The sequence below is a fragment of the Bombus bifarius genome, unplaced genomic scaffold (genome assembly GCF_011952205.1).
Source record: "Bombus bifarius isolate JDL3187 unplaced genomic scaffold, Bbif_JDL3187 scf7180000007978, whole genome shotgun sequence".
NCBI classification, from domain to species: Eukaryota; Metazoa; Arthropoda; class Insecta; order Hymenoptera; family Apidae; genus Bombus; species Bombus bifarius.
The window spans coordinates 5,264,115-5,276,123 of record NW_022884363.1 but is presented as its reverse complement, the minus strand read 5'-3'; the positions used below and the strand labels follow the sequence as shown (position 1 = coordinate 5,276,123).

Genomic DNA, 12,009 nt, shown 5'->3' with positions numbered 1-12,009 from the left:
ATATTACATATTTCATAAAAGACTAAATAGGATAAAAATTGATACGGTTTTTTAATAATTGTAACAAATAAGTGTCCTAACATTTATGGCTGGCAGTCATAAGTCTAACACGATCTGTTTCGTAAAAGACGAGAAGGTGAAGAGCTCATATTTGACACAACGCTTAAAAATACCAGCCGCACTCCAAGAAGCAAACACACAAAATTATGTACCCTCTGAATTAATTCTCCTGACAATCAGTCACACCTAAGAGAGGTGTCAACGAACCAAGCATACAGGCAGACTGAGTTCCCGCCCCGCTGCATTGTCGACTCGAAATTCCGATCGCAGGCGGCTTTCGCGGGACCGGTAAGTGGCACTTTCTTGCATGAAATTCCACGATGGTCAACAACCTCGGTTGCAGTAGCGCCTTTGGTATATCGTGTGCCATGGAAGCTCGTTTTTCGTAATTCAACGGGCCGGTTCGGCTAGGAAAACCGTTCGCAACCGGACCTGAGACGACGCACATCTTCTCGACGCGACGCGGTCAACATGTCCGGTTCGTTCGTCGAGATTCTGAAAAGCTACGCGACTACCGGTAGAACAACTTCGCCCGGCTGTACAAGAAAGTCCATAGACGCGGAAGCGCGCCGACACGCGTCGATGATAAACGGGCCATGTCGAGGACGCGACGATTAGAAGGGTTTGATAGCGCTCGAAAGTCGACAAGAGATTTGTGTACTCCTCGATGCATAACTCTCATGGAATGCAACTTTTCTTAGTAGAAATATATTTCGTTATTAATTGAGACTAATATTGAAAGTTTTGATTAAGTATGTTAGGATATGGTTCGTAAGCAAATGGTTTCGATTATAAAAATCCGACCCGTAAAAGCCTTCTCTTACGCCACGTTATGTAAATAACCTACTTTTTAATCAGTGTTTTCTCAATCGTATTGTTTTTATATATGTATGCATCGATGCGGTAATACTGAAGTTACGGAAACCACTAGGTGTTTCGGTTATTGCACTTAACGTTCTATCGGATCGTTACATATCATTTATTAGCTATGTGGTAAACTAGATTGTATAGATTCTGCATAAATGTACACTTCGTATTTCAATATGATGCTTGTCTACGTGCCAGTAAGTATTCGACTTAAATAATAGGAATTAACTACTCAAATTGTTTGAAAGTTCAAGATTTATCCTATTGCAAATAAAGAAGAATCAAAAGCAAATATCTAAAGAGCTATCTTCAAACGATATACAATAATTACACAACGATATTAGATCTCGAGATAGGCGATCATAACTTGCAATTTCTCGATTGAAAACAAAAGGTGTATTCTTCTTGTGTAAAACGTCAGACACCAGAACATTTCACGTAGATGCCGTTATAAAGCCATGCGTTTCCAATCGAATCTCATTACACATCACGAAACTAACATTCGAATTCGCAGAAATACTCAGCAATCTCATTAGAAAGTGTAATCCTGTTACACAGACATCGTCTTTATACTCTCATGAAGGATCGTCGTGTAAACCGCGAGCGTAGACCGCGTTAATTGACGATTTATCGTGTTAATCGTCGATACGTACCAATTAATGGGCGCACACGGTTCACTGTTCCAATCCGTGGTCTCTGTGCACGCGGCTGGTCACGTTTTTAGCTAATCTGCTTTCACGCTTCGGCAATTATGCACGACGAGAGGCGCCTTTCTACATTCCGCCATAATAACCAGCCGCGACCTGCTCGGTGTTCACCGAGATTTTCCTGTTGCGTCCACCGATCGAGTCTCGTTACGCAATAGCAACCGTAGACATTTGTCGCGTCACGATCCACCGATGACGATCGATGGATCGTAATTGCGGGCAGCGTACATCGAGGCGTTCCAAATACGCGTGCAGATGATGGACTATTGCTGTTTATTTATGTAACCGGTATGTTTGTTTAATGGAGAGAATTCTGAGGTATACATGGTGAGCAAGAACCGCGGTTAATGATAATATTCGATTATGTCCGTTACGGTGGGAGGAACAGTAGACATAACCGGGAAATGAGAAAGGTAATGCGTATCAATTGCGAAATCTTATGCGCCCGTGTTACGTCTACGGTGATTTCTTTCTTCGAGCGTAATTATAGGGATGGTGGTAACTAATGGAACTCTTGATTAAACTTTGTGTCTTAAGATATGCTATACAATCCTTTCTAGCTACTATCTGTCCCTGTTTTTATATCGGTAGAATCAATATAATGAGATCGTGAATGAAAGTAATAAAATGACATTATCGATGTAGCCGTATTTTCGAATCGTAGTCTGTGAAAATCTTTAATTAAAACTGTGCTGCTTATAGTTGCATAAAAACCGCACGAAAGTCCCGTCGTTTAATAACAACTGCCATATTAGGAAAAATTTCTTTTAAATGTTGAATAAAATGAATAAAATTTCAAAAATCGTGTTAATAGATTCGTTCTGTTGCCCGTTGCGAAAACTCTCCGTTACGGTGATCGAGAGAATTCAAGCAGCGGGTTATCGTGTCTTGAGAAAATTAATTAAACGTTAATATTCGCGAACGAACTGTGCAGACGCTTATAAATATGGAAATGTAGCGAAATAAAGTATGTACGCGCATACTTTCGCGGCGTTGCTTGCGCCAGACTAACGCAGAATGATTTCTCTATCGGGGACACGATAATATTCTTGATCGCGCATGTATTTCGTGCGTTTTCGTATTGTTAAATGCGGGCCACTCGGTTTCGTAAAGATGCGGGCAAATTTCTACCCGAATCCAAATCAGTAATCAACCTGAATTTCGAGATTTCCGTTTGGCAAGATCGTAGACTGGCCCACGAGGGAACACGCCCCGCATTCGGATGATTTTGTTGATTAAACGCGACGGTGAAACGTTGTCAGTCTCCCTTGGTAATATTTTACGCACCGTGCCAGCCATTCATAATCGGTCGAGCGGTATACGAGAAGTTCAATATCCTAATTGAAACTTCAATTACAGTTAGTACAGTGGTATTGGTGTATTAATTTTGATTAATGGTTGCCTTGTGTCCAGATATCGAAGTTGCAATTTGTGTAAGATAAACTGTTTTATAATTTATTCGTTGTTACAGATCAATTATTCTAATAATTATATATGAATCATTTCATATATTGTAATTACATTGCGGATATTTACGTATATATGACAAATGTAAATATACAAAAATATACAAAGATGAATAAATAAAAGAAATGATAGAAAGAGACACAGTACCTGAGAAAATCAGCGAATACATTTTCCGAGTAGAAAGCAGGAATTTACAAACGATCGACGTGTCGTGCGAAAGGTCGACGCCGTACTGATTACGATATCGCAGTTTGTATCGGAAACTTTCTGTAGTGCCACCATACCATCGAACAGGTATAACTGAACTTAAGTATTATACTTCGATAAAACATACTGTCCTATATAAATAATAACCATCAAATGAAATAAAATAATAATCACCTAAATTCTGCTAACAGACTAATGATACTTCTTTTCTAACAGCGAAGAATTCGAATAAATCTCGGTATTGAAGTATTATATTATGAGACTTTTAATCGTTACATCAGATCGAAATACATAATATCCACTTACGGAAACTTCTAATCTTACGTAATTGACTCATAATTTCGATTATTCCGTGAACGTAATATTTCGCCACGTATTTGTAATTTTTGCAGATTTTTGCAAAATCTTTTAACAACTGTAATTTTACAACTAATCTGACATGCGATCACTGAATACTTTTGCGAATACGTAACGAATTGTACGTACTTCTGTTGTATCGAATGTTCAATAACATACCAGCGATATCGATACGGTTGAAATGAGTAATTTTAGAGCGGCGTTTGTTAACGATGCTCGTTAGCTACGGACGAATTTCAACGATATTCTCGATATGCTTCGTTAACGTGCACCGTTGCACGTGTCGCGATCCTTCGTTCCAAGAGCAGAGAGAACCATTTCCGACGGCTTAAGAAGGGATCCTGCCACGTGTCCAAGAGGAGAGGGTAGATATAGAAAGCAGAGACGAGATATTTCTTCCCCTAGCTTCGGGATCCTGTACCAGTGATGCTTTCAGTCGACCGTGAAGCGCGAAACGTAGAAACTTTGATCCAAGTGTACTTCTGCCAAAGGAAATGGAACAATTCGTCGCTCTAATTCAATTTTCTAAATATTTTGTATCCCCAGCGATCTCCCCAACTTTTGGAAACTTTCAAAAATTACCTTGATCAACCCTGCAAACTCATGATTGAAGTTCGATCGTTAATCCAAATCGCAATGCTCACGAACAAGTACAAAGTATTCGTTCGTTTAGGAAATCAGGAAATTGATGGATTGTATTCGTTCGAAGAAGAATATTAGATCGTCAAGATCGCGAACCGAACGGTTGCACGAGACATCTATCTTGTTCATAGTTTTGACATATGATTCGACCCGTGTACTGTGAAACGTGATGCATTTTCGACATGGCCACTCTACCGAAATTGTTCTTGTTCCAGGATGTTACCAATCCATGTCCAACGGGATTTCACGCTTCACTCGCGTAAGGGATAATGGTAGTTATTCCAGCGCGACGTATTGAAAATCGATCGCTGAAATCGAGTTTTTTGTCGAGTCTCGTTGGATATCATTATATTACGTCAAAATCAAAGTATGATAGATATCATGTAAAACGTTTCATCATTCGAACAATGAAAGTCATTGTAAATTTCTGAAACGTGAGAACCTATAAATTTTTCTGTAAGTTTTTCAAGTTCTAAATTACTGTTATCCATATAAATATTTGCTTGGAATATAATTTATATTCCTTGTGAAAGAATAGTTCATCATAGGTGGACACTCCGTAGGCTATAGATTATAAATGGAGTAGGTTTTGTGTAAACAGTCTCCCATTCGCTCCATGCACAAATAGACAATGTCCTGTAGCGAAGAGCACGAGCTCCCTTGCTCATCGCTGCGTTCCTTTCCCCATATGTCGATTTATGGTCCCGCCATTAGGCACGGTTCCCTACTGCACCGCGGGAGTTCCAGTTCGATTCGCTCAGAACAGGATATCGTTTCCACCGAAGAAGCAGGGTCTTTATTGTTCTCTTTTGTTACGGTCAGACCGATGAAATAGTTTCGTGTGTTTACACACAATATCGTATTCATGGCAAATCTGAACAAACACAGTTCTAGGGGAATCGCATTCGAGGAGAAACAATAAATCTAGAAATAGCGTGGAATCACATGGTCGTTTGCTTTATCTCTTTGTTTTATAGTAATGAATCTTCTCATAGTCATATGTTGATTCAATGTGTATATATATACTGTGAATGGAGTAACTGAATTATTTAGTATAATCCACGTATAATTTTGACACTCATAAATTCTTTTGCAGTAAACAATGGTGTATTTAATGAATTAATATCTCGATCATAACTGACGATTAGAATAACGATAAAGTATCACCGAATTACCATTTTCTGTTACAGAGACATCTTGACAAAGGAAGCGACCTTGCCGAGGCGGCGAGTGCGAGTGGACTTCGCGAACTCGCGAGATCCTTGAAGCATCACCTTCGAGGATTCGGTTCCCGTCTGGAGGACAGGCGCGAATACCTCGAAGACACATCGAGATGTTGCCTGCTTCAGGATCGGGCGTACGAGTGGGCCCAGGAGGCTCGTCTCGCTGGCGAACGGGGGGCCCAGCAGTTTCTGATGGCCAGACCACCCCTGCCTCCCGAGCATTTCACGGAAATGATGGCGCTCGCCGAGAAGCTCGGTAACGAGATCCTCTTGGAACAATGCCGCATCGCCAGGAACAAGTGCGCGGAAGCGCTGGAAATGGCGAGGACGACTTCCGCACCTGGCAGTCCAGCCAGGAGGAGATCCTTCGCCGCCTCGGAGTCTGCTACCTCCTGGGAGGACAGTTTGACGAAGAGTACGTAGATCTCTTGCTCTTTACTATCTATTTACTTTATGCTCATAATGTTTGGTATTATATGCGTTAGAACACATAAAATATTATTCTTGTTAAACACAAAAGGATATTTTTATTTAGATAATATAGAACGATCCATCATTCACGGTATTTGTGTTTTAGACTTAAAATTGATAAAAATTAAGTGCGTGTGAACGTCCATTTATAAGTTGTATAACCTTGTCCGCGTTTAACGTTCGAAACACGATATGAAAACTATACCGAGATAAAGCAAAAAGAGTACAAGCTGAAAATATTCCAAGATTCATTCACTTACCCCGATCGTTCCTTGGAAGTGTCTCCACTGCAATGTGCTACGACTGTTCCAGGAACTTCGTGGGATGACAGCGACAGCAGCGCATCGTACGCTTGTCCCATGGAGAGTGTAGGATCGGCAGGAAGCGGCGGTCGACCGGTACTGGACAACATCGCGGAGCTTCGAGAGAGCGCCGAACAGCTGCTCGATTGCTCTCCTCCGCGAACGCCACCCCGAAGCCCTGCTCCACGAAGGCTGGTCAAGCCACCGGTGAACTCACACCTTCACAGAGCTGCCAGCATTGCTCCTGGAATGAAGGCCAAAAAGTACGTAATAAAAATTCTGTTTTATTTCAAAGTAATATTCTTTTTACTATTCTAGTAGTCTGAATGTATATGCAAGTGCTGTGCAACTGGCATTGTTATTATCGCTAACCTGATTAACATTCTCGTTAAAAGCTTTTCACTAGGAATATAAAAGTTCCTCAATGTGTTCAAACCCCGCGTGAGAGATAGCGGATTTCTCGTTACGTTTTCGATTCTTTTTCCGTGTTCCTCGGCTCAGCCTTGTTAACAGTACTTATCTATAATAATTCTATCGTGCGATTATGCGGAATTGTTACATGCGCGGCAACGTGGTTAACGAGGAATTTCACCTTGCAGGACAATACTGCTCATAATGAGGGAAATGATACAGACCGAGCGGGACTACGTAAAGTCTCTCGAGTATATAATAGAGGTAACTGTTTTGCTTCGTATCGCTTAACATACGCGTCGCATCGCATTTTGCTGATATCGTGATTAACGTTTATCATTGTTTTTAAAAGAATTATATTCCGGAGCTGGTGAGGGAGGACATTCCTCAGGCGCTCAGGGGACAACGCAACGTGATCTTCGGTAACGTCGAGAAGATATACGAGTTTCATAGTCAGCATTTCCTACGGGAACTGGAACAGTGCGAACAGTCGCCAATGAACGTGGGACAATGCTTCCTCAGACACGTGAGTCTTTTTCTTTCTTTCAAATTCTTTCCTAGATCTTCTCTTAAATTTATCTTCTTTGTGTTGAATGTTTCACTTTACTGATCATCGCTTTTGCGTTACATTCACATTGCAGGAGAAAAAATTCTACCTTTATGCACTGTACAACAAGAACAAACCAAATTCCGACTCCCTGATGGCCGAGTACGGCACCGCGTTCTTCAAGCAGAAGCAACTCGAGCTCGGTGACAAGATGGACCTTGCTAGTTACCTATTGAAGCCGGTTCAACGAATGGGAAAGTACGCGCTACTGCTACAGCAGCTGGTCAAAGCGGGCACCGATCTCTCGGAACAAATGTCCGGTAAAGACGAGAAGGATGAGAAGGACGACGGTATGAAGCCGATGGTCGAAGGGGAGGCGGACTTGAGGGCGGCTGAGCAGATGGTACGATTCCAACTACGTCACGGAAACGACCTGCTGGCGATGGATTCCCTTCGAGATTGCGATGTATGTCCACGTATTTAATATACAATACTGTTCTAGAGACATGATATTGTAACTAAATAATAATGTAATAAATAGTAGAAGAAACAATCGTGTCAATAATGGCAATGGAGAGTCGTTCTTTGTCGTAGTAACAGGATTCTATAGACGGTAAAATTTACGTAAATTGTAGGTGAACGTGAAAGAGCAGGGCAGACTACTTCGTCAAAACGAGTTCTTGGTGTGGCAGGGTAAAGGCAAGAAATGCTTGCGACAAGTTTTCCTGTTCGAAGACCTTATTCTCTTCAGCAAAGCGAGAAGATTCCCCGACAGAAAGGTGAGACAGCTGCTTAATTTACTTCATGTAGTTTACCGATCTGCTCGTTGTGCGATATATAAATGATGGGTTGCTTGCTTTTACAGAACCTCGATATTTACATCTATAAGCACAGTATCAAAACGACGGACATCGGGTTGACCGCCGTGATCGCGGACTCACCTACGAAGTTCGAGATTTGGTTCCGCAAGAGGAAACCAGGCGACACGTACACGTTGCAGTGTGCAAGCGAGGACATTAAGAAAGCCTGGACGGAGGAACTGAGCAACCTTTTATGGAAACAGGCGCTGCGAAACAGAGGTACGCTACGTTTTGAAATATAGCTTCCTGCAACCGTGTTTGCGGGCCGACTTAACGAGAACGCCTTTTGTGATGACAGAAGTGCGCCTGGCAGAGATGTCGAGCATGGGCATCGGAAATAAACCTTGTTTGGACATTAGGCCTAGCGCGGATCAGATCAATGATCGTTCTATCAGTGTAGCTCAACTCTCGAAAAGTAGGTATACGATCGATTATTTTGAATGGAATAATCTTTCATGACTTTAAATAATATTAAATCACCTACGAAGAAAGATCTGTATAGCTATTAATTTAATTGCTTGCTATTAAGCAGCACCTAGATTTAGAAACTCGATAGCGGTATCAATGTCAGAGGACTCGGGACGCTGCAGCAGGAGGCCGCACAGTGTAATTTCCGTAAGTTCGTCATCGAGTAGCGGCGGAAGTAGCGGCCCCCCGACGACGTTGAATCTCGGTTTGGATACAAGTCCTCGACCTCATCATCGTAGTACTACGCTCAACAGTCAGTGCAGTGTTGGTACGTGTATAACATTCTTTCCATATATATTATGGTGTATTAGTTTCTATAAGATTCCTGTCTATACTACCATTGTGTGGATTGCAGAAAGCGGCATAATAGCCGATATTTCAATCGTTTCGGATGATGGTGGCGATGGAACTGAGAGAAGTCACTGGAACTCGACTCTAGAAAGTCCCACGTCCCATTTACCAACGACGTCGACGCCTCTTCAATCACCGACCAGCGCAACCGCGACAGCAACAGTTACCTCGGCTTCTTCGTCCGATACGAATCTCACCCCTTACGACCAAGACATGTCCATTAATTTATAAGTGTCACCCCTGAAAAGGGCGGCACGGCTCTGATATAAAAGAGTATATATTATATACATACGTGTTGTCGATTCACTTGCAAGTTGTCTTATAGTGAATGCAGTGTGACTCACTCGAATTGCATAAAATTTTTCATTGGAAAGTGGCGACGACCACGTGCGTGTAACTGGGTAGAGAGTACTAGAGCGCATATTTTTCTTGGGCAATCGTAGTTCGATGAATGACCACGAGCTATAAGATGGCATGTAACAACGCCGTAAACACAGTCCAATAGATCGCTGCATTACGCTTATCACGTGAGTTCCGTCACGAGCGTCTGTTGCAAAACGTTTAATGTGAATCCTGTTTTATGTGACAGAGTTCGCAAAGAGGCACACATACACATACACAGACACACCCTAAACACCCACAATATACCTTGTGTCCCAGAGAGCTCAACTTTCAAGTGAATTTATCTTTTGATACGCTTCGAATTTCATTGATCTAGGCGATCGCATATATAGTTGTCACGTCTGAATTTTATAAACCATTGATTTTTCAGAAGTAACGGCGACGTGTATTTTCTTATACTATCTCCTCGAATCCACCAACGTGCTCAAGAGAACGATCATAGATACAGATGTGTTCCGACAGAATCTATATGTGTATGGCTGCATGCTTCACGATGTGCTGCAGTGTTGTAAACAGCATACACCGGTTGCCATTAACTCTCATTAACATTGGCATTCCTGATCAATCAGCGACTGAGAATATTATCTTGGATTTACCGACCATTCGTTTATGGTACTTTTATACTTTATTTATATGCGTAGTGAATAAATATCGATATTCCATGTCCACATTGTGTTCGCGCTTATTACGAAATGAGGACGTTATCGTTAAATAACGTCACAGTTCGAGAATACGCAGATTATTTTTTCCTTTCCTTTTTTTCTTTTTTTTTTTTTAATGAAACACCTGAAGACTAGTTCTCGTTTCGTCTTCTCTTCAGGTATTCCATTAGTTGCCAAGATCATTGTTCGTTTCCTTGTCGAATGCGCTTCCGACCATAAATGAACGCATCCCTTCAGGAATGTCAAAACAATGCGCACACATACATACCATTTTGTAATATAATGTAATATTAAAGGTTTATACGACATAGCCGCAAGTAATATAACCGATAGTCTAAATATTATTTCCAGATTATATATTAAATATATATAATATTATATTCTTTTTATGTCAGTCATTTGTAAAACCTTTTATCACCTGTAGATGTAAATCTAACTCTGGCCTGTACACGAAAGCCAAATTTTACCCTCACTTTTTTCTTTTTCTTTCTTTCTTTTTCTCTATTTTTCTCTTTTTTTTATTTACAAAGCAAAAGAAGTAACTTACGTTTGAGCGATGTTTTTCTCTCGTTTCACTATGTGGACGTCTTAGGGAAGCTTAGATTGAGCTTAACTGAAGACCCTTCATACATAACGCGCATTTCTCATGCCAATTTCTTTTTGCTCGAGAAGCTTGACGTTTGTAACTGTGCAGGTTCGATTATGGTTCGTTGACTGATGCTTGTAGCACAAAATGGAATTCGTACATCGCCGTAATATACAATCTCGTTGTGCTGTAATTAAATAGTATATGCGATAAAGAGCTTTGCGTCATATTCCATCTAAAAACTTCAATCAAGAGCACACAATCACCTGTACAGGTTCCGACCAACATAGTCACGTGCTCATTGAGCTAGCGACCGAAGAAAGGAAAATCACGTTGGCGCATGTAGCAATCAGCAATTATCCCGTTATATAATTCTGTATTGTTACGCTGCTTTCAAGCGAGTCAGTTGATCAAGCCATTGTTAATGCCAAGGTCTGCCAAGGTATTTTGAATGATACCTTATGGACAGTGACCAAAACTTCGTTTAGTTTGTAATTTGGGATCGATCGAAAAAGAATTAAGGTATTTAGAAAATGTAGTTGTAGACGATAGTTCGGTATGAGAAAAATTTATGTCCCGGCACAGTCTGATGCACTCCCACGTATCGTTTACTATTATTTGCGAGTCGTACTTTTAGTTGTATTATACCATACACACCGTGAATCATTTTCGAGAATCGAAATTTATCGAATGTTCGATGTATCGAGGAAGAAAATCGAGAGCATGCCATATAAAATCGGTGCATCCGGCTGAGCATCCCGCTCTTCGAAAGTGACACTAAGCGAGACAAAAAGTAAATAATTTTCTATTTTCTCCGCGATTCTTTGTTTGGTATTGCTTTTGAATTTGGGATGTCGAATTAAACGACGAGATAATAAGGGATAACACGGTACCTTAAGATACCGATAGTCACTTAATTGTACACGCTCGTAGATATTTATTAATATTTTTTTAAGTAGATCATTTTAGTCTATAGATTTAAGTATCCGCATCATTATAACGAAATGTATATATTATATATTTACATTAATAACATGATTATTTCAGTATTGTACTGTGTCTAACACCGATGTATTTTATTACTTGCTAAATATACCGTATTGGGTGCCTTTTGTAGCGAAGTTAAACCTTTCATTTTTATCTCGTTGTCCTATACCTTGTTTTTAAATTAGTGTTGTATTTGAAGAACGGTTACTTACTTTACATTACGTATACTCCAAAAATCGGCGTATGAAATTTAAACATAACACGCGGCGGTAGTTTGAACGTGATTTTATAGTAGTCAATGATTGAACTGAATATACATGTATATCACACATTAAGAAGAAGGTAGACGTGACATTAAATGGGACTTTCTGCCTTAGGTTCTGAAATACCGACATGGAACAAATGAAAAAGAGTGTTTCCTACGCTCTTTGC

The 12,009-nt window shown here is 40.6% G+C and overlaps 1 protein-coding gene across 6 annotated transcripts in view; it reads left to right on the top strand.

Annotated features, from left to right (window-relative positions):
• Nucleotides 1–11,711, top strand: part of LOC117204583 — a 305,110-nt gene extending 293,399 nt beyond the window's left edge. For 3 of the 6 annotated variants that reach the window (XM_033442131.1, XM_033442132.1, XM_033442128.1), the window contains exons 14-23: nt 5,498–5,945; nt 6,314–6,566; nt 6,903–6,978; nt 7,067–7,240; nt 7,356–7,727; nt 7,897–8,040; nt 8,127–8,340; nt 8,420–8,536; nt 8,651–8,857; nt 8,945–11,711. In XM_033442131.1, the coding sequence (XP_033298022.1) occupies nt 5,498–5,945; nt 6,314–6,566; nt 6,903–6,978; nt 7,067–7,240; nt 7,356–7,727; nt 7,897–8,040; nt 8,127–8,340; nt 8,420–8,536; nt 8,651–8,857; nt 8,945–9,171 (2,232 nt within the window). In that variant the 3' untranslated portion in view covers nt 9,172–11,711. The remainder of the gene's footprint in view (nt 1–5,497; nt 5,946–6,313; nt 6,567–6,902; nt 6,979–7,066; nt 7,241–7,355; nt 7,728–7,896; nt 8,041–8,126; nt 8,341–8,419; nt 8,537–8,650; nt 8,858–8,944) is intronic. The other 3 variants (XM_033442133.1, XM_033442130.1, XM_033442129.1) reach the window with 2 other exon arrangements.
• Nucleotides 11,712–12,009: the final 298 nt, after the last annotated feature.